The sequence below is a fragment of the Oppia nitens genome, unplaced genomic scaffold (genome assembly GCF_028296485.1).
Source record: "Oppia nitens isolate AA-2021 unplaced genomic scaffold, nextdenovo-longstitch-racon4-pilon3 scaffold31_pilon_pilon_pilon, whole genome shotgun sequence".
NCBI classification, from domain to species: domain Eukaryota; kingdom Metazoa; phylum Arthropoda; class Arachnida; order Sarcoptiformes; family Oppiidae; genus Oppia; species Oppia nitens.
This window is the reverse complement of record NW_026533212.1, coordinates 280,686-300,746: the sequence shown is the minus strand read 5'-3', so window position 1 is coordinate 300,746 and position 20,061 is coordinate 280,686. Positions and strand designations below refer to the sequence as shown.

The window sequence follows — 20,061 nt, the reverse complement described above, 5'->3', positions numbered from 1 at the left end:
ATACATACAAAACATATACATATATAAAACACATACAAACACACATACAAACACATATACAAACATATATACAAACACACATACATACATACAAAACACATACATACAAAACACATACATACAAACACACATACAAGCACACATACAAAACACATATAAAACATATATAAACACACATACATATAAAACACATATACAAACACACATACAAACACATATACAAACACACATACAAACACACATACAAACACATATACAAACACATAGCAATGTACCTGTATTATTAATAAAAAAAACTATACATATTATTGACACATACTTGATGTATAAACATGGTAAATTTTAACTACATTTTAACTACTAATGCTATTAACCTATGTATATACATATGTACCATAAATAGTGCTTGCTTCAATAAGTCGAGGGCCAATGGCGCAACGGATAACGCGCCTGACTACGGATCAGGAGATTCCAGGTTCGAATCCTGGTTGGCTCGCTGGATTTTTTTGTTGATTATTATAATTTTTTGTTGATTGCATTTTTAGTTTTTATTGTTGTAATTACAACATTATATTTAATATTAATTAATAAATCAGTTATTTTTTATATTTATTTTTATATATAGAATATATACTTAAAAAAAACAAAATTTTATTAACTAATGGGTTAAACAACAAATAAAAAACAATATATTATAACTATATATTGATTTTTAAAAAAAAATAGTTTACTATTTTGAAAGTTTTTTTTATATAAAAAAAATATTATTAGATATGATATCTATTTTAGTTATTTATTTATTAATTATAATACAGTAATACAGTGACCGATAATAGATTTTAATAAAAATATTTTTATTTTTTTTAAATACCGATTAATAACAAAATTATTTATAATAAAATCAACAAAAAATAATTAAATCTATTTTATTTTAAGTATTAATAATTCATAAATTCTTTTAATAAATAAATATTTAGTTATTTTTTAGGAAAAAATATTACATTTTATTTGTTATATAACTAATTAGACTCAAAAATAAATTGTTGGCTAATTTTTTTTTATTTAATGTCTAACTTTATATATTATTTTTAAACATTTATTATAAAAAAAATATATTTAAACTAATTTTAATTTTTTAAAATATTAAGTGTAAAGTATTTTATTATCAATTTTTTTTGTTGTTTAAAAATCATAATACAATGTTTAGTGAGAAAGAGAGAGAGAGAGAGAGAGAGAGAGAGAGAGAGAGAGAGAGAGAGAGAGAGAGAGAGAGAGAGAGATAAAGATATCAATCATTTTATTATATTATTTGTGTGTGAATTGTATTTTATTTGTTCACATAAATAAAATACAACAACAAAACAAAAACAAAATAAATAAAATAAAAACATTGGTTTTCAATGTATTTAATAATAATAATAAAATTGGTTTTTATTTTCATTTAACAAACATTCAAACAAACAAATAAACAAAAAATCCGGAAGTTTTTAATTTTTATTAAAAGCGAGAAATAGAGAGAGAGAGAGAGAGAGATGTTTGAAATTATTTTTTATTTTTTTTAAATAATATATTTTTTTTGTTTTGAATAACTTTTCCGCTAATTTATTGCACTTATGTATTGAAAGAGAGAGAGAGAGGGAGTAAGAGAGAGAGAGAGAGAGAGAGAGAGAGAGAGAGAGAGAGAGAGAGAGAGAGAGAGAGTAATCCTATAACTTATAGATAATATTAGATAATAATAAAAGATATAATTAAATAATTTATTATAAATTTATTTATTTTTTTGCAAAAAATAAAAGATTACATAAAAGTACTGTAAGTTTTTTTGTTTAATATAATTATTTGATTAGCTTTGAGACAATTTTATTTAAAATTAAATAAAATATTAACAATAAATAATACTTACAACAAAAAATTTTTTTTAACTGTAAATAAAATAATAAATAATAAGAAACAAAATTATGTTTTATATAATTTTAACTTATTTTTATAAATTTAATTTAATAATTTATTTTAATCTTTTTTTAATTTTAATCACAATAAAATCAACAAAAAAATAAACATATAATATATTTATCATTTTAAATATATTACAAATTTTGAAAAAACTATAACATATTATACTATATATATATATTAATCCTATTATTATTTTTAAATATTATTAATTATTTAATTTTTTGTTGTAAAACTATTTATCAATTAATTATAATAATAATAATAACAAATGAATATTTGATATCAAAATTTTTTTTTGTTATTTGGATCATAAAAAAACTTTTTATATTTTTATATATAATAAAAATATTTATAACATTTAGTAGTAGTAGTATTTGAGACACACTTTCACTGTTAGTTAATATAGTATTTAATAATAATTTATTTTTAAAAAAAACTAATATATCAAACATACTGTATATACAGCACATGTATGTTTGAGAAAAAATAATAAAAAGATAGCACATATACCTAAACCTAAATTTTTTACAAATAATAACAAACAAACAGTTTTGAAGCCAAGGTAAGGTAAATAACTACCAGTGCTTTACAAATTAGTAATAGGCATAGCCATAGCACATGTAGTCATTTAGTTAGTCAGTCAGTCAGTTAGTCTATAAAATATTCAATAGTAGTAGTAGTAGTAGTAGTAGTCATCGCCAGTAGGCATCACTCACATTGAGAGCTTATATACTGTATATTATACACTGTAGGTATAGCCTCATACCATACATACCTTAATAAATACCTGTACTGTATGTGTGTGTGTGTGCACTGTCTCACACATACCTGTGCTCTCTCTCTCTCTCTCTCTCTCTATCTCTCTCTCTCTCTCTCTCTCTCTCTCTCTCTCTCTCTCTCTCTCTCTCTCTCTCTCTCTCTCTCTCTCTCTCTCTCTCTCTCTCTCTCTCTCTCTCTCTCTCTCTCTCTCTCTCTCTCTCTCTCTCTCTCTCTCTCTCTCTCTCTCTCTCTCTCTCTCTCTCTCTCTCTCTCTCTCTCTCAGTGGGAATACAGAGGAAAAAATGTTAACTCTAGTAGTAGTAGTTTAATGGCTAAAAACTGTACTAATATTTTACAGTAAAACTATTTTTCTTTAAGCAAACTATGAGAGGATTTTTGTGTTGTTATTGTCTGCAAAAAAAAACTTTAAGTTAAAACTAATAACCAGTACTTAGGCTTTAGACTGACTCTCTCTCTCTCTCTCTCTCTCTCTCTCTCTCTCTCTCTCTCTCTCTCTCTCTCTCTCTTTCAGTCAATAAGTCAGTCACTAACTCACTCTCATTTAGATGACATCACTAGATCCCGGAGCCAATGATTACCGGCACTATCTCTCTCTCTCTCTCTCTCTCTCTCTCTCTCTCTYTCTCTCTCTCTTTCATTTAGTATCGTATGATATGTGTGTATGTGTTTCATATGTTTTTTTGAAAAAACCATTTATTTTTGAAAAACTAACTAAAAGTTTATAATAAATTATAATTTCATTTAATATTATTACTGTATATACACTGTATATGTGTATATAATTACAACATTATAAGTAAAAACTATTTGGTTTTTCACACACAGTATAGTAAAGTACAGTAAAGTTTTTAAATGTTTATTCAATACTATTTTGTTTTATTATTATTATTACTGTATATTAATTAAAACAAAACAAAATAGTTTAACAAATAATGTAAATTATAATCAAAATGTTTAATAATAATAATAATAATAAAATCTATTCAAATGTGATTCAACAAAAAAAATTTATTTATTCAGTAGTTATTATTAACTATTAAAACAATATATTAATACTACTATTAATAATAATAATAATAATAATAATGTCTATTTAAATATCATTAATAATAATAATGTTTTTATTTTAACTTTTTTTTAAAGTGAAATGATATTATAAATAATAAATTTTTTAAACAAATTGTTTTTTTTAAATATCATATATATTTTAATTTTTTAAATTTTCATAAAGTTTTTAACATAATAATAATAATAATGTCAACCAATAATTTATCAACGATTGTCAAACAATTGTTTTGTATAATATTTTTGGCCATCAATATCAATGAGATGATGTGCGGCTTGAATGGGACAACTGTTAGTACTATCATAGGTAGGGACAGGGATGTCGGTGTTGTTGGTGTATCTGATGACAATAGGACCTGTTTGATGGACTCTATATGCAAAAACAATGACAAATCCGGATCCAATCGCAACTCGCCCTGCCATCAGATACATGTGCCCTACGATAATGTTACCGACGATGACTTTTACGATCTATTGTGGACACACTGTCCCCACTTTTTCGATGATAAAGGTATGTCTATATGTGTTTTGTATGTGATGTGTATGTGTATATAAATAAATTTATATATATATATATATATATATGTGTGTGTGTGTGTGTGTGTGTGTGTGTGTGTTTGTAATATGTATTTATGTGTGTTTGTAATATGTATTTATGTGTGTTTGTAATATCTATTTATGTGTGTGTGTGTTTAGTATGTATGTTTGTAACATGTATGTATTTATGTGTGTGTGTGTGTGTGTGTGTGTGTGTGTGTGTGTGTGTGTGTGTGTGTGTGTGTGTGTGTGTGTGTGTGTGTGTGTGTGTGTGTGTGTGTGTGTGTGTGTGTGTGTGTGTGTGTGTGTGTGTGTGTGTGTGTGTGTGTGTGTGTGTGTGTGTGTGTGTGTGTGTGTGTGTGTGTGTGTAATATGTATGTATGTATGTATGTATGTATATATTTATGTATGTGTATGTTCATTAATTTGTGTTAATTTATATTTTTATGATAAATTAAAATTATTTATTTGATCAACAATTTATGTGATAAATATATTTTATATAATATATAAAATAGTAATAGAAATAAAAAAAGTAATTTTTTTTGATTATTTAAAATCTAATTTTATCTACAATTGTTTTTTTTTGATAGACAAAACATTTGACACATACATACAGTCACACAATATTTTTTAATTATTATTTTTAATTGTGTATTAAATAATGTTTTTTTTTTTAAAAAAGAGATTTTAAATTTCACTTAATTATTATATCCTAGAAATTGTTTTTTTTAAATAGTTATTTATAGTTAAATATTGTTGTCTTTATAATTACTGAGAGTATTATTTTTATCATTAAATTTTTTTTCAAAACAATATAATCGGTTATTTACTTTACCATTCAAAATGTTAACCAAATATAAATATATATATATATATAATTGTTATCTTATTTAATATAAATGTTTATACCGTTTAAACAGTTTTTTTTAAAAAAAAAGTTATGTTATTTTTAGTGATAAACACAAACAAAAAAAAACAAAACTTATTTCATAAGTTGTTTATCGATATATATATAATATAAATATAATATTAAACACATATTAAAACAAAATTTTTAAACATTAATACCAAGTATTTAACAAACAAACACAAAAAAAATATGATAAATAAATACTTGAATGACTTGTTTTGTACTGAAAACAGTTATACAATAATTTTATTTTTTTTTTTTTTAATTATTTGTATATCAATAGTATATACAGTATTAAAATAATTTATCAAAACATATGTACAGAAAAAACAATCAAAAAAAAACAACTTTCATATGACTTTTGCTTATATTTTATTTATAAAAAAATTATTATTATTATTATTATTATTATTATTATTATTATTATTATTATTATTATTATTATTGCATTCAATCTTTGATCGCAAATAAAATTTTTTAAACATAATGTATTTATTATATTATTTAGTTATCAACAAAAAAAAATAAACTACTTATTGATGATTATAATTAATAGTCGCCATAAATATTACAACAAAAAAATTAGTTTATTTTAGACAGTAATTCACTTAATAATAATAATATATACAGTAATATCTCTTATATATATATTTTTTGATTGTATATAAAAAAACTGTTTCAAGTATTTCCTCGATTAAAATCATTTTTTTTTTAATTTTATTATTTTATATTTTTATAAATATATATATATATTTATAAATCTATGCCTAACTTATTATTGAATGAGGAAAATTAATTTTTTTAAATATAAAAATATTATTTAATATATTTGAGAGAAATAAAAAACTATACAAAACTAGTATTTAATTTAGTATTTTATAATTTATTAAATATTATTTTTTTCTTTAATATAAATTTATTTAAATAAATAATTTATGTAAATCTGATGTTCAGCTATTGAAACAAAAAAAAACATCATTTTTTTGAAAAAAATAAATTATTTAATGTTATGTTATTTTTTTATTACGGAAACATAGATTTAAGTTTTATTTACTTAGATTTTTTTTATTAAAAAAAATGTTTTTAAAGTTGATTTATTTTTGTTAATTTACAAGCAATTAATCAATACTACTATTACTACTACTAGTATTTTAAAGATTACTATTTATTTAGATTTATTTTTGTTGATAAACAACAAAATAAAATAAAAAGTTTTTAAAACTTGAAAACATTATTAAATAAAATATTTTTGTCAAATTTATTTTAAATATTAATATAATTAATACAATATTTATTACAGTATATTATATATAGTTTATTTTTGATAGACATTATTAAAGTAGATTTTTTTTATTTAATATATTTTGATTTTTAATTTTTATTTAACCAGAAATAAATTATTAACAATAATAAAAACTATTATAAAAATACAGTACTTTTTGCAAATCATTTAATTTTATTTGATTTTATTGTTTTAAACAACAATTGTGTTAAATATCGTGTTATTTAATCGATAGTTATATAGTTTTTATTATTTAATTTAATATCATATAATTATTTGATACAATTATAATCACAATTTCTAGTAATAATAATAATAATACGGTTTAATAAAATTATTATTTTGCAATACTATTATAATTTATATATAATATATATATATACCAAATATATTCGTGTATTATTAATATTACATTTTATTATTTATTAGCATTTAATTAGCTATACTATTATACATTAATTTTTTTCAATTACAATTTGAAAGTGATTTTATTTGACTATAATATTTGATTACCAAAAACTGTTTCAAATCAGTTACAAACATATGACCTGAAAATTAAAGCATTTTTTCAAAAAAAATAAAAAATAATATTGTTTTTGACTACAGTATTATTATTATAATTATAATTAAAAAATAACTATTTGATATTTAATAGAAAAAAATAATTTATTTTATTTTTATATTTAGTTTTTATTATTATTGGCGTCATATATATATATGTTATACTGTTTATACATATTTGAAATAATAATAAATTATAAATAATTAAAACATTTTCGTGTTTATAAATTAAATACAATTATTATTTTTAAGGTATTTTATACACACAAAAAAAAATAATTAATTAATTAGTAAAATAACTCTTTGAATAACTATTTTTATTAATATTAATATTACATTTATATTTTAATTACAAAATTTTTTATATATAGTTTTTAATTACATTAAATGGGGTTTTAGTTTAATGTCAATAAATATGTGGAAATATTTTTATTTTTTATATAAAACCTAAAATAAAACATTTGTTATATATTTATTAATATATTTTTATATACACACCTGTTATTTGCCAAATATAAACATTAAAATTAATTAAATAATTAATGAAAAATAATTGACATTTAATTATTAGCAACAAAAATAAATTGCTGTAAAAAATTAATTCATTTAATTGCAACAAAAAAAATATTTGAACTTTAATTTCACTTTTATTTTTTTAAAAAAATGAAATCAAATACAATCGGAAACCATTGACTTATTTATTATTATTTTTTTAATATATATCTAAACAAAATGTGTGTCAATATGTCGATCAATAAATTAAAATATAAGGGAATACTTGTTTCAAAAAAAATTAAAAAAAAATAAAACAAATTATTCATAAATACCTTTAAATGTTTTTTTGTTCAAAAAAAATTTTGTTTTTATTACTAAACTAAATGTTGTTTTCATCACTCAATATAAGTAATAATAATAATAATAATAATAATAATAATAATTTTTAAATAATATCTATAATGTTGTTGTTGTTGTCATTAATGTATGATTTAAATCATTAATATTTACGATAATGGGATCCCATTTGAACTTTAAATTTTTATTTTTTTTTTAATTTTATTAATTTAATAATCAAAACAACACAAAAATTATTACTTTAATAATTTTAAATTATAAATGATGATCTATCAAATAATGACCTAGATAGTCAACAACAAAAAAATAAATTAATAGTTAGATAAAATATATTATCTATTTTTTTGGGGTATACCTGTAATTATATATATTATAGAAAACTAAAATATTTTTATTATTTTTTAAGATTATTATAATAAATGTCTATCAATTGATTATCATTTAAAATGTTAATGAATATTATAGTAATAATAATAATAATAATAATAATAATTGTTTATAAATTGTTAAATTAACCGTAAAATATATGCATAACTTTTATTTTTTATTTGGTTATCAATTTTGAATATCAAAATCAAAAGTTTTATAAATTTTTTTTGTTTATGAATATATTCATTAAATTATCATTATTTTTGGTTATATGTTATGTTTATCTAATGTTTTTACTTTTAAAATAAATAAAAAAAAATCTGAATTTTTTTCCTAATAACTATAAAATATTTATTTTAAAAAAATCATATTTAATTTATTAATTAAGTTTTATATCTATATAATAGTTGTTTAGTATAATTAATATATAATTTTATAAAAATCACATTTTATTTGAACTTTTGGTTGAATTATTAGTTAATGATTATTTTAAAAGGCATCAAAAATTATTATTATTATTATTATTATTAAATAATCTTAAGTATTACTGTATTATATAATATAAAATTTATTTTAAAAAACCTTCAAAACATTTATTGATATTATTTCTATTGACCTCTAATTATATAAGCATTTAATTTGATAGTAATTAAGATTATGAAAAATATTTTTATAATTATTTATGTTAATTATATTCAATATATATATAATGCATAACATTTTTTTAAAAAATCATTCAAAAGTTAACATAATTATAATAATTATGTTATTTGAAAATAAAACTAATTAAATAAATATTATCAATAAAATAAATTAGGGGTTAAGCGCCAAAATATTTATTAAATTTCTAGTGAAACTATTGCACCATAAATGTAGTTTATTTAAACAAAATTATAATTTATTATTAACTAAATAATAATTTAAAAAAATTAAAACAGTATATATTGAAAATTAAATATTGTATAATATAAAACAATAAATTAGATATAAATATTAATTATTAAATTAATAAACATTTTATAAAATTAATTATAAAACTCAATTAATTGTTAAAAAAAATTAATAATTAATAAATTTAAAACAAATAAATTAATTGAAATTAATACTAATTTAAAAATTACTGATATTATTAAATAAAATAAAAAAATATTAGTTAATTATTAATTATTTTTAAAATAAAATATTTATATTTAAAACAAAAATAATCAAAAAATAAATTCAAAGTTAAAAATATCTATTATTTATTATCAATAAAAATATTTTAATATATTTTTTATTACTAATTATTTTATTTATTTTTTTTAATATTTTTAATTTTTTAGGCGATCTCTTGCATCCGATCTGTTGTAGTGCAGAACAGGAGGACTCGATCTCACGGCTCATATCTCAAGTGGATATCATCCGCCGATCGTGTCCTTCGTGTACAACAAATGCTAAAAAATATTTTTGTAATTTATTTTGTTTACCGAAACAATCGGAGATTTTGAACATTGAAAAAACCATACATAAGGCTATACTGAATATATCGTACGTTATATCCAAACAATTTGCCGAAACATTTTACCAATCGTGTCGTGATGTCCGTATTTTCGGGGCCTACCTAATGGATCAGGAGTTTATATGCGGACCGTATAAACGATCAAATTGTACGGCCGAACGATTTCTGACAACTCTCGGATCGATTAGTCAAATGCCGCTTATTATACATCCGGTTATTACTGATTTGGTGGGCACTGGTAGTAGTGGTGAGGGTGATGGAGGAGGACTGGTATCACTGTTGGGACACCGATTCAGGCCAATGTCTGGCCAGGCCTACCAGTGCTACGAATCGCCGCCCAATGATAATGCCTGTTCATGTGATAACTGTGAACGTAGATGTAATGAAACATTATTAGCTAATTATCAAAATAATAATAATAATCATCAAAATGTAAAACTAAATGATGAAAATGCAGCCACACATGGATTAGGTGGTAATTTGGATCAATTTTTTATCTATAGAATTGTGGCCACCGTTTTGGTTATTAAATATATTTTTTAGTTTTTTAAAAGTTAATAGAGAGAATTAGTTTAAAAAAAAAATTAATTATGTTTTAACTTAGAAAATAAATTTGAAAAATAATTAATAATATTAGATGTAATAATAAAAATAATAATTTTTAAGCATTTATTACAATGTTATCAGTAATCATATGTTAATACATTATGTTAATAAAATTAAAGTTTAAAAGAAAAATAAATTTTATGTTAAATACTAAAGAATTATTTTTTTAAAAAAATCTAAATAATAAAAAATTCAATTTTGTATATCATTATAATTATCTGATTAAATATATTTATTTAAATAAAATATTGTGTAAAAATTATATTAAATAATAATTATAAATATATAATAGTATTATAATTATTAATACGTGTTTTAATTAAAAAACCCAAAAAATTATTTAAAATACTTGATAGATTTTTTAAATAAGGATTCTTGCTTAATTTTTTCATTGCTAAAAAAATAAATTATTAAAAATATGTTAATTATTGATAATAAAATAAAATAAAATCTTCAAATAATTATTAAAAAAAAAAACAATAATAATTACCGTATTTTAGTTTTGAAAAAGTTTGCATAAAATTCATGTATATCAAGATTTTCGACAATTTGTTGAAAATTATTGGTATTTTTTAACAAAAATCTGTTATCAAACATACATTGTTGACATAAATTGTTGATAATCTGTGTACTAGTGGGTCGATTGGTTGGCAATATATGTGTCATCGATATTAATAAATGAATTAATTTAGTCATATACTTACTAACTAATTGTTCTCTATAAATATTTACATCACTATTAATAATAATAAATAAAAAAAAATCAATAATTAGTAATCAAGTATAAAAATTTTCATTAATATAAAAATGATATTTACTTCAAATTAATATCAAATAATTCCAGTCCGATAATACCTAAGCTATAGATATCAAACTTTTCGTTATAATTTCGTCCATTTCTTTCAGGAGGTGTATAGTATTTAGTACCGGCTTTTGATGTATGACTGTCTGAATGTGTGTCCGTACGGTTGTGATCCGTTGCAAAACCAAAGTCACATAGTTTTATAAAACGATTATCTAATGGCTTATCATTGATGAGTATATTTCCGGGTTTGAGATCGCGATGAATAACTGGTGGTTGTCTTGTATGCAGATATTCAACGCATTCACACATCTCTAACATTATATGACTTGTAATGTAATACTCGATACAATCAATCGGTTCATTTGATTGTCTTTTAAATATTTCTGCTTTCAATTTAATCAAATCTTTAAGACTTTGTGAACATAACTCCATTTGAATGTAAAGATTATTATTTGATTCAATCCACGAGTGATAATGTTTGACAACAAATTCTGATTGAAGTTTTACCAGTTGTTTGATTTCATTTTCAAAACAATGTTTTTGATTATCATCTGAATTGTTAAAAAATAAAATACTTATTATTTTTATTAAAATAAATAAACAAAAAAAATATTACCATTTATATTGAGTTGTTTAATAGCACACAAATTATTTGTTATTTTATTTTTAACTTTAAATACTTGACCAAAACTTCCCGTTTCTAACATACTTATCGATAAAAACTTATCGTTTTTAAATGATTTACTATTTATTTCCATTAAATAATTATTATATAAATCTATATCAATTGTTTCATAAGTTTTATAATGTTTATCGGCAAAAATTTCAATAAATGATTTATAATAGCATTCTTCTAATTCAATTAAATTTGAATTATTTATTAATGTAATTTTATAATAACAATAGTTGTCATCAATTTTAATATACAGACCCCATATATCACTCACTGATTGAATATTTGGTATTTTTGTTGGCATTTCATTTCGTCCGCATTTAAATAAATATCCATCAGTTGTTAGAAAAAATGTAAAACTATCAAAATTACTAATAAATTTTATATTTTTCAAGTTATCAATGATTTCTGGTTTATAATAATATTTAATAATATTATGTCCCAATTTATTTTCTCTATTTCTACCCCAACTATAAACGAGTCCATCACTTGTTATTGCAAATGAACACCAATTGTATGAATAAATTGATTTAATGACAGTATTTGCGGGAAATATAACACGAGTCGGACTATCAATGCATAGAGCATATTGTCCGCAACCGCACTGTCCGTATGTGTTATTACCCCATCCATAGACAGTGCCCGCACTGGTCAATGCCAGTGAATAATGTGAATCACAAGTGATATCAATAATACATTTATCGCTTAGGTATGTAATGATAGCTGGTTTTTTGCCTTCATCATCATTGATGGTATGTCTACCCAATTGTTTGTATTTATTCCAACCCCAGCTATATATTTGTTGATCAAGTGTTATACACAATGCAAATCCAATTCCAATAATAAATTTTTGAACCTTTTTGTCACATAATTCAGGTATAATTTGTGGTTCATTGACTTCACTGTTGTTGTGACCCAAACCAAGTATACCCGACATGTTATAACCCAATGTATAGACGCGATCATCATTTGTTACAAACCATACACTTTCTTCATAACAATGAAATAATTTTATTTCAGTTTTCAAATTTTCTGGTATTTTAGTACACAATGAAAATTTATTTAACAAATCAATTGCAGTCATTTTTTATATGCAAATATAATATAATATAAATATTGCTTTTTATTATTAATTAATTACATGATTTAACAATTTAACTAAATAAATGTTTTTTTTCTAAATTATAAAATGGCGATTCATATCATAACAAAAAACAATAAAAAATTAATTAATCTATTATTATAATGATATTAACCATAGAAATTATAATATTATATTCAATACATAGTTACAAGTATTGAGTATTACTAATTAGTATTAATGAAATATATACTTTTTAAAAAAATGTTTTATTAGATAATTTATATAGTTAAACTTAAAAAAATAAAAGTTATAATAGCATTATTAATAAATAATTTGACAATAATTTGATTGTTATAATTAAGTTATTTAAAAAAATAATTATTATTATTAATAATAAAAATTATTAATAAAAATGTTGATTTTATTTTATATTTAATTTAGTTTTTTTTGCTAAATAATTCTCTATTTAAATATTAGTATCAGTTATATATCAAAAATAATTATTAATTTTAAAAAATTTAAATCTGAAGTCAATTTATAATAATAATAATAATTTTATTATTAATTTTTATTTAAATTAAATTTATTCATTTATATTAATAGTAAGTGTTAAAAATTACAATTACAATAATAATAAAATAGTTATTTAATTAATAATTAATAATTATAAAATAAAATAAGTCAATATCTAAAAAACAAAAAATTAATTTAAATCATTGATTTTAGTTATCAATATCTGTCTAAATATATTATTATCTTTTGAATCAATTCGGGTCAAAAAATTTGCAATTAAATGATTTTTAATTAAATCATTATTAATATATTGTTGTTTATTATTGATAATATCAGTACAATCGGGTCTATCATAATATGTCAATTGTATCATTGATACAATTAATTTTGATAGTTTAGTAATATATAACTTTAAGTTAATATGCAGATACATGTTTTCAAATTTTCTAAAATTAAAAACACAAAAAAAATAATAATTAATTAGTTAAATAGTAATTCAAAACTAAAAATTTTTACCTAAAATCTAAATCCCTGTTGACATCAAATAAGTCCAATAGTATACAACCCATACTATAGATATCACTTTTCTCATTATATGCCACTCTATCCGAACCATAGTTATCGCATACCTCGGGTGCCATATATTTATCTGTACCAACATTTTTTTGTATGTAGTATTGATTCAGTGCCCATACGTAAGTGATCAGTGGCTAAACCAAAGTCACATAATTTTAAAAACCTATTATCTAATGGCTTATCATTGATGAGTATATTTCCGGGTTTAAGATCGCGATGAATAACCGGCGGTTGTCTTGTATGCAGATATTCAACGCATTCACACATCTCTAACATTAAATGACTTGAAATGTAATACTCAATGAAATCCATTGATTCATTGGATTTCCGATGAAATGTTTGTGGTTTCAATTCAATCAAATCTTTAAGACTTTTCGATAATAACTCCATTTGAATGTAAAGTATTTTTGACGATTCAATCCACGCGTCATAACATTTGACTACAAATTTTGACCGAAGTTTCAACAGTTGTTTGACTTCTTTTAAAATATTATCTTTAAGTTTTATATCTGTATAAAAATAAAAAAAAAATTAAAATATTTATTTAAAAACTAATACATTTTACCCGTTATTATAATATCTTTGATGGCAAACAATTCTTCTGTTTTATTGTCCAAACATTTATAAACTCTACCGAAACTTCCCGAACCTAACACTTCTTTTGGTTTAAAATTTGTTAAATATTTTTCGGGTTTATCCGTGATTTCCCTAAAATTTGTTAAATATTTTTCAATATCTATTGTTTCGTATGTTTGAAAATATCGATCGGCATAAAAATCAATGAATGATTTTTGCTGATCGATTAGTTTACATATAATAATATTAGTTTTGTTTTCATAGATAAGTTCATATAAATTCAAATCTGATTTTCTAATATAATGATTGTATAAATCAATTACTGAATCTAAACTATTGATTAGTGTTGGCTTATTATAGACAAAATCTTTTAGTGATCCAAATTGATAAACTAATCCATCGTTTGTCAGAAAATAAATTACTGATAATTTGAAAAATAAGCTATAATTAAACGATAGTTTTCGTATATTTTTCAATTTATTGGCTAAAAATTGTGGTTTACTAACAACTAAATGATTGTCAGTCCACCAGTGATAACCCCAACTGTAAACCAAACCATTCATATCTATAGCAAATAAAGTATTTTTTGTACAATATATTGACTAAATGGTAATATTTGTGGGAAATATTAGACGAGTCGGACTATCTATACAATCGGTTTGTTGTCCGCAACCGCACTGTCCGTACGTATTATTACCCCAACCATAGACAATGCCCGCACTGGTCAGTGCCAGCGTATGTTGTGAACCACTGATGATATCTGTTATACATTTATCGCTCAAGTATTTAATGATCGATGGTTTACTATACTGATCATCAACACTGGTAGGTCTACCCAATAATCCCTGTCCATTGAACCCCCAGCTATATATTTGTTGATCACCGGTCAGACAAAATGAAACCATTTTTCCGATTAGAAATTTTTGGACATTTTTCATACATAATTCCCGTATTAGTTCCGGTTTACTGATACTAGTTTGAGGTCCCAAACCAAGTATTGCCCATTTATTATTACCCAATGTATAGACCAGATCATCATTAGCTATCACAAACCAAACAGCATTTTTACTGCAATGAAATAATTTTATTGAATATTTAATATCTACGGGTATTTTATGACACAATGAAAACTTGTTTAATAAATCCAATTAAGACATGATTTGATTAAATTGTTATAAAATAAATTATTTTTTTAAAATATATAAAATATTTTTTTTAATAAATAAATAAAATGTCTGTCTGTATTTGTAAACAAAATATAAACAATAATAATAAATAACTATTTTATAATTATTGTTATTAAATACTACTATTAATGCAGATATTTACCATGGTTATTTTTTTTATCTATTACTTTAAGTGTATATATAATATAACTGTTTAACTTTAATAATCACATAATCAATTAAATCATTATTAACTATTAATTTTAAGTTTAAACAAATAAAAAAAATATTATTATAAAATAAATTTTATAAATATATTATTAATTGAGAATAAAATTTTCATATATTTTAACTTTATATCTTTAATAATTATATATAAATTTAGATGACGTAAAAAATCAAATTTTTTTATTAATTTTAACATAATTTAATCGAAAATAACAATTTTGTTATTAAAGATATCAATAACTATAGTAAATATCTATAAACAAAAATATACTGATTATAATATAGTTATTAACTGAAAATTAATTTAATTTTTACAGACATTTTAATAATTTTTTGTTTATTTAAAAAAACTATTGTTATGTCTGCTATAGTTTTGTAAAATAAATTTTCACTGTGTATTAAAAATATACCACAAAATCTAAAAATTAATATAAAATATATTTTTAGTTTTTTTTGGGCAACATTGTAATTATTTATAATTTTTTAAAATTGAAATTGTAAACTTTTTGTACCTAGTGAATTATATTTCCTGACTAATGTAATTTTAATCAACAAAAAAAATCATACTACTAAAGTTAATTAATATGACATTTGATGAGTCATTTGATACCCTACATGACAAAAGTTGAGTTTTGTCATACTGAATCATTAAAAAATGTTTCAAATTAAGATGAGTTAAAAATGATTCAGTACATACATGCAGAGCAATTGCAGACCTAATCCAATCATAGTTTAATTAGTGCTAAATATGTAAGGGTCAGTTTGTGAATTTTTATTTTGAAAAAATATATTATTGTGACCTAAGTTTAAAATTATATTTTAAGTGACATTTATAACATTAGTCTATAAAATAGTTTTGTTAACATAACAATATAAATTTTTAAATTAAACTATGATTGGATTACCTAATTTTTTTTACTTTGGTCGCCATTTTCTTTATTTTCCCGATGAGATATCAAAATTTTAATGTATATTTTTTATTCTTATTTTTTATGCTTTATTCAAATCTATACTCTAAATTTTTCTTAAATTATTTTTTCAACTTTGGCCGTTATTTTGTCTGTGTTCGCGAAGAGATATCAAAATTTTAATTAAACTTTTCAATACATTATTAGTAGTCCTCTAACCGAATCTGAAGTCAGAATTTCAAAATTCGCAAAATGAAATGCTACACAAACATATAGATTTTTTTTTGAAAATTAACAAATTATTGATAAAAATAACTATTAAATTATAATTATTATTTACTGTTGTTTTAATGCTATTATAACTTTTTTGTTTATCTATAAAACTTATCTAATAAAATATTTTCATAAAAGTATATAACATTAATACTTATTACTTATATGTTATAAATGTATAAATAATATTATAATTTCTATGGTTAATATCATATAATAATAAATAAATTATTTTTTTTCTATTTTATTATAAGTTATTAATCGCCATTTTATTATGTATTATTAATTTTGTTTAATTTTTCAATCATGTAACTATAATTAATATAATTTTTATATAATCTATAATAAGTATTTTTTATTTACAAATAATAATGGCTGCAATTGATTTATTAGATAAATTTTCATTGTGTACTAAAAAATACCAGAAAATTTATTATTAATTTAGTTAACTATTTTAAATCATGTAATTATAATTAATGTAATTTTTATATAAATTATAATAGTTATTTTTTTATCAATATAAAAAAATGGCTGCAATTGAATTATTAGATAAATTTTCATTGTGTACTAAAATACAAGAAAATTTAAAAAATGAAATAAAAATATTTCATTGTAACGGAAAAAGTGTATGGTTTGTGACAAATGATGATCGCGTCTATACATTAGGTGATAACCAGTGGGGTATACTTGGTTTGGGTCACAACAGGGATATCAATGAACCACAAATTATTATAGAATTGTGTCAGAAAAAAGTTAACAAATTTATTATCGGAATTTGTTTTGTATTGTGTATAACAAGTGACCAACAAATCTATAGCTGGGGTTGGAATAAATACAAACAATTGGGTAGACATACCAGTGATGTGTTTAACAACAAACCCGATATGATTACATTACTGAGCGATAAATATATAATTGATGTCACTTGCGGTTGGTATCATTCACTGGCACTGACCAGTGCGGGCACTGTCTATGGATGGGGTGATAACAGATACGGTCAGTGCGGTTGCGGACAACAAACTCTATACATTGATAGACCGACTCGTGTTATATTTCCCACAAATATTGTCATTAAATCAATTTATTCATACAATTGTTGTTCATTTGCAATAACAAGTGATGGATTTGTTTATAGTTGGGGTGATAATGAAGACAATAAATTGGGACATAATATTATTAAATATTATTATAAACCAGAAATAATTGATAACTTGAAAAATATAAAATCTATTAGTTTTTTTAATTATTTTGTATTTTTTCTAACAACTGAAGGATATTTATTTAAATGTGGAGGAAATGAAATGCCAACAAAAATACTAAATATTTCATCAGTCAGTGATATGTGCGGTCCGTATATTAAAATTGATGACAACTATTGTTATTATGAAATTACTTTTGAATATAATTCAAATTTAATTGAATTAGAAGAATGTCTTTACAAAACATTCATTGAAATATTTGCCGATAAACAGCATATAACTTATGAAACAATTGATATGGATTTATATAAAACCAATTTAATTGTAATTAATAGTAAAAATAAAACATTTCTAAACAGTTTTTCTATGATAAGTATGTTAGAAACGGGAAGTTTTGGTCAAGTATTTAAAGCTATTGATAATAATTTTAATAATGAATGGTTTGCTATTAAACAAATCAATATAAATGGTAATATTTTTTTATTTTATTTTTGTTTTTAGTGAAGTTGATTAAAATAATAATATTTTTTTTAACAATTTAGATGAAAATCAAAAACATTATTTTGAATATGAAATTTGTGGTTAAATGTTATTATTCATGGATTGAATCAAATAATAATAATTTTTACATTCAAATGGAGTTATGTTCACAAAGTCTAAAACATTTAATTAAATTGAAGGCAAAGACATTTCACAGACAAACCAATCAACCGATTGATTGCATAGAGTATTACATTACAAATCATATAATGTTAGAGATGTGTGAATGCGTTGAATATCTGCATACAAGACAACCACCAGTTATTCATCGCGATCTCAAACCGGCAAATCTACTCATCAATGATAAACCATTAGACAATCGTTTCCTTAAATTATGTGACTTTGGTTTTGCAACGGATCACAACCGTACGGAAATCCGATCAGATAGTCATACATCACAAATGGGTACAAAATATTATGCACCCCATGAACGAAATGGTCGTTCATATAATGAAAAATTTGATATCTATAGCTTAGGTATTATCGGACTGGAGTTGTTTGATATTAATTTAAAGTAAATAATATTTTTTTTTATTTGTAATAATGAAAATTTTATATACTTGAATATTAATTATTGAATTTATTTATTAATTATTATTGTTAATAGTGATCTAAATATTTATACAAAACAATCAGTTAGTAATTATATGACCAAATTAGTTGATTTATTAATATCGATGACACATATAGTGCCGGCTAATCGACCCACTAGTACACAGATTATCAACAGTTTATGTCAACAATGTATGTTTGATAACAGATTTTTGTTAAAAAATACTAGAAATTATCAGAAAATTGTCGAAAATCTTAGTAAACATGAATTCTATGCAAACTTTTTCAATACAAAATTAAGGTATTTATTCATTTATTTTCATTTATTTAATAATATTTTTAATTATTTTTAATTTCTTTAAGCATTGAAAAATCTAAACAAGTTTCTGTATTTAAAAGATTCAATTTCTTCAAATAATAATAATATTAATAACATTAAAATTGATAAATCATTATACAATTATTTATAATATATTCATTTAAAATAATATTTTCGATTTATTTATATTTAATTAATTTTTTTCTATTTTGCTATAATAATAATGTTAT

The 20,061-nt window shown here is 21.3% G+C and overlaps 3 protein-coding genes and 1 non-coding gene across 4 annotated transcripts; 2 read left to right on the top strand and 2 right to left on the bottom strand.

The window, feature by feature from the left end:
* Nucleotides 1–423: 423 nt before the first annotated feature.
* On the top strand, nucleotides 424–496 carry Trnar-acg (transfer RNA arginine (anticodon ACG)). The gene has a single exon. It is a non-coding gene; the product is annotated as a tRNA-Arg (tRNA).
* A 3,490-nt stretch (nucleotides 497–3,986) lies between these two features.
* LOC128956561 (NPC1-like intracellular cholesterol transporter 1) lies at nucleotides 3,987–10,418 on the top strand. Its single transcript, XM_054302285.1, has 2 exons — nucleotides 3,987–4,312; nucleotides 9,638–10,418. Exons 1-2 carry the CDS (start codon nucleotides 3,991–3,993, stop codon nucleotides 10,354–10,356), a joined length of 1,041 nt encoding a protein of 346 aa, XP_054158260.1. The 5' UTR covers nucleotides 3,987–3,990; the 3' UTR covers nucleotides 10,357–10,418.
* Nucleotides 10,419–10,905: 487 nt separating this feature from the next.
* On the bottom strand, nucleotides 10,906–12,834 carry LOC128956581 (uncharacterized). The gene is made up of 4 exons (XM_054302303.1): nucleotides 12,407–12,834; nucleotides 11,841–11,968; nucleotides 11,238–11,775; nucleotides 10,906–11,155 (listed from the first exon to the last, which is right to left on the bottom strand). The coding sequence occupies exons 1-4, from the start codon at nucleotides 12,832–12,834 to the stop codon at nucleotides 10,906–10,908; spliced, it is 1,344 nt and encodes a 447-aa protein (XP_054158278.1).
* Nucleotides 12,835–14,006: 1,172 nt separating this feature from the next.
* Nucleotides 14,007–15,551, bottom strand: LOC128956580 (uncharacterized). Its single transcript, XM_054302302.1, has 5 exons — nucleotides 15,299–15,551; nucleotides 15,149–15,211; nucleotides 14,636–14,728; nucleotides 14,190–14,564; nucleotides 14,007–14,143 (listed from the first exon to the last, which is right to left on the bottom strand). Exons 1-5 carry the CDS (start codon nucleotides 15,549–15,551, stop codon nucleotides 14,007–14,009), a joined length of 921 nt encoding a protein of 306 aa, XP_054158277.1.
* Between the last annotated feature and the right edge of the window lie 4,510 nt (nucleotides 15,552–20,061).

Bases quoted from the DNA above. Each gene is read 5' to 3' on its own strand.
- LOC128956561 (XM_054302285.1), top strand. From the start codon at position 3,991: ATGTCAACCAATAATTTATCAACGATTGTCAAACAATTGTTTTGTATA. The intron at 4,313-9,637 runs GTATGTCTATAT...TTAATTTTTTAG, and splicing joins CCACTTTTTCGATGATAAAG to GCGATCTCTTGCATCCGATC.
- LOC128956580 (XM_054302302.1), bottom strand. From the start codon at position 15,551: ATGGTTTCATTTTGTCTGACCGGTGATCAACAAATATATAGCTGGGGG. The intron at 15,212-15,298 runs GTATAGATAGTC...TATTTGCTATAG, and splicing joins TTGCGGACAACAAACCGATT to ATATGAATGGTTTGGTTTAC. The intron at 14,144-14,189 runs GTATGGGCACTG...ATGTTGGTACAG, and splicing joins TTTAGCCACTGATCACTTAC to ATAAATATATGGCACCCGAG.
- LOC128956581 (XM_054302303.1), bottom strand. From the start codon at position 12,834: ATGTCGGGTATACTTGGTTTGGGTCACAACAACAGTGAAGTCAATGAA. The intron at 11,969-12,406 runs GTGTTCATTTGC...GGAAATAAATAG, and splicing joins TCAATTTATTCATACAATTG to TAAATCATTTAAAAACGATA. The intron at 11,776-11,840 runs GTAATATTTTTT...TTAACAATTCAG, and splicing joins TAAACAACTCAATATAAATG to ATGATAATCAAAAACATTGT.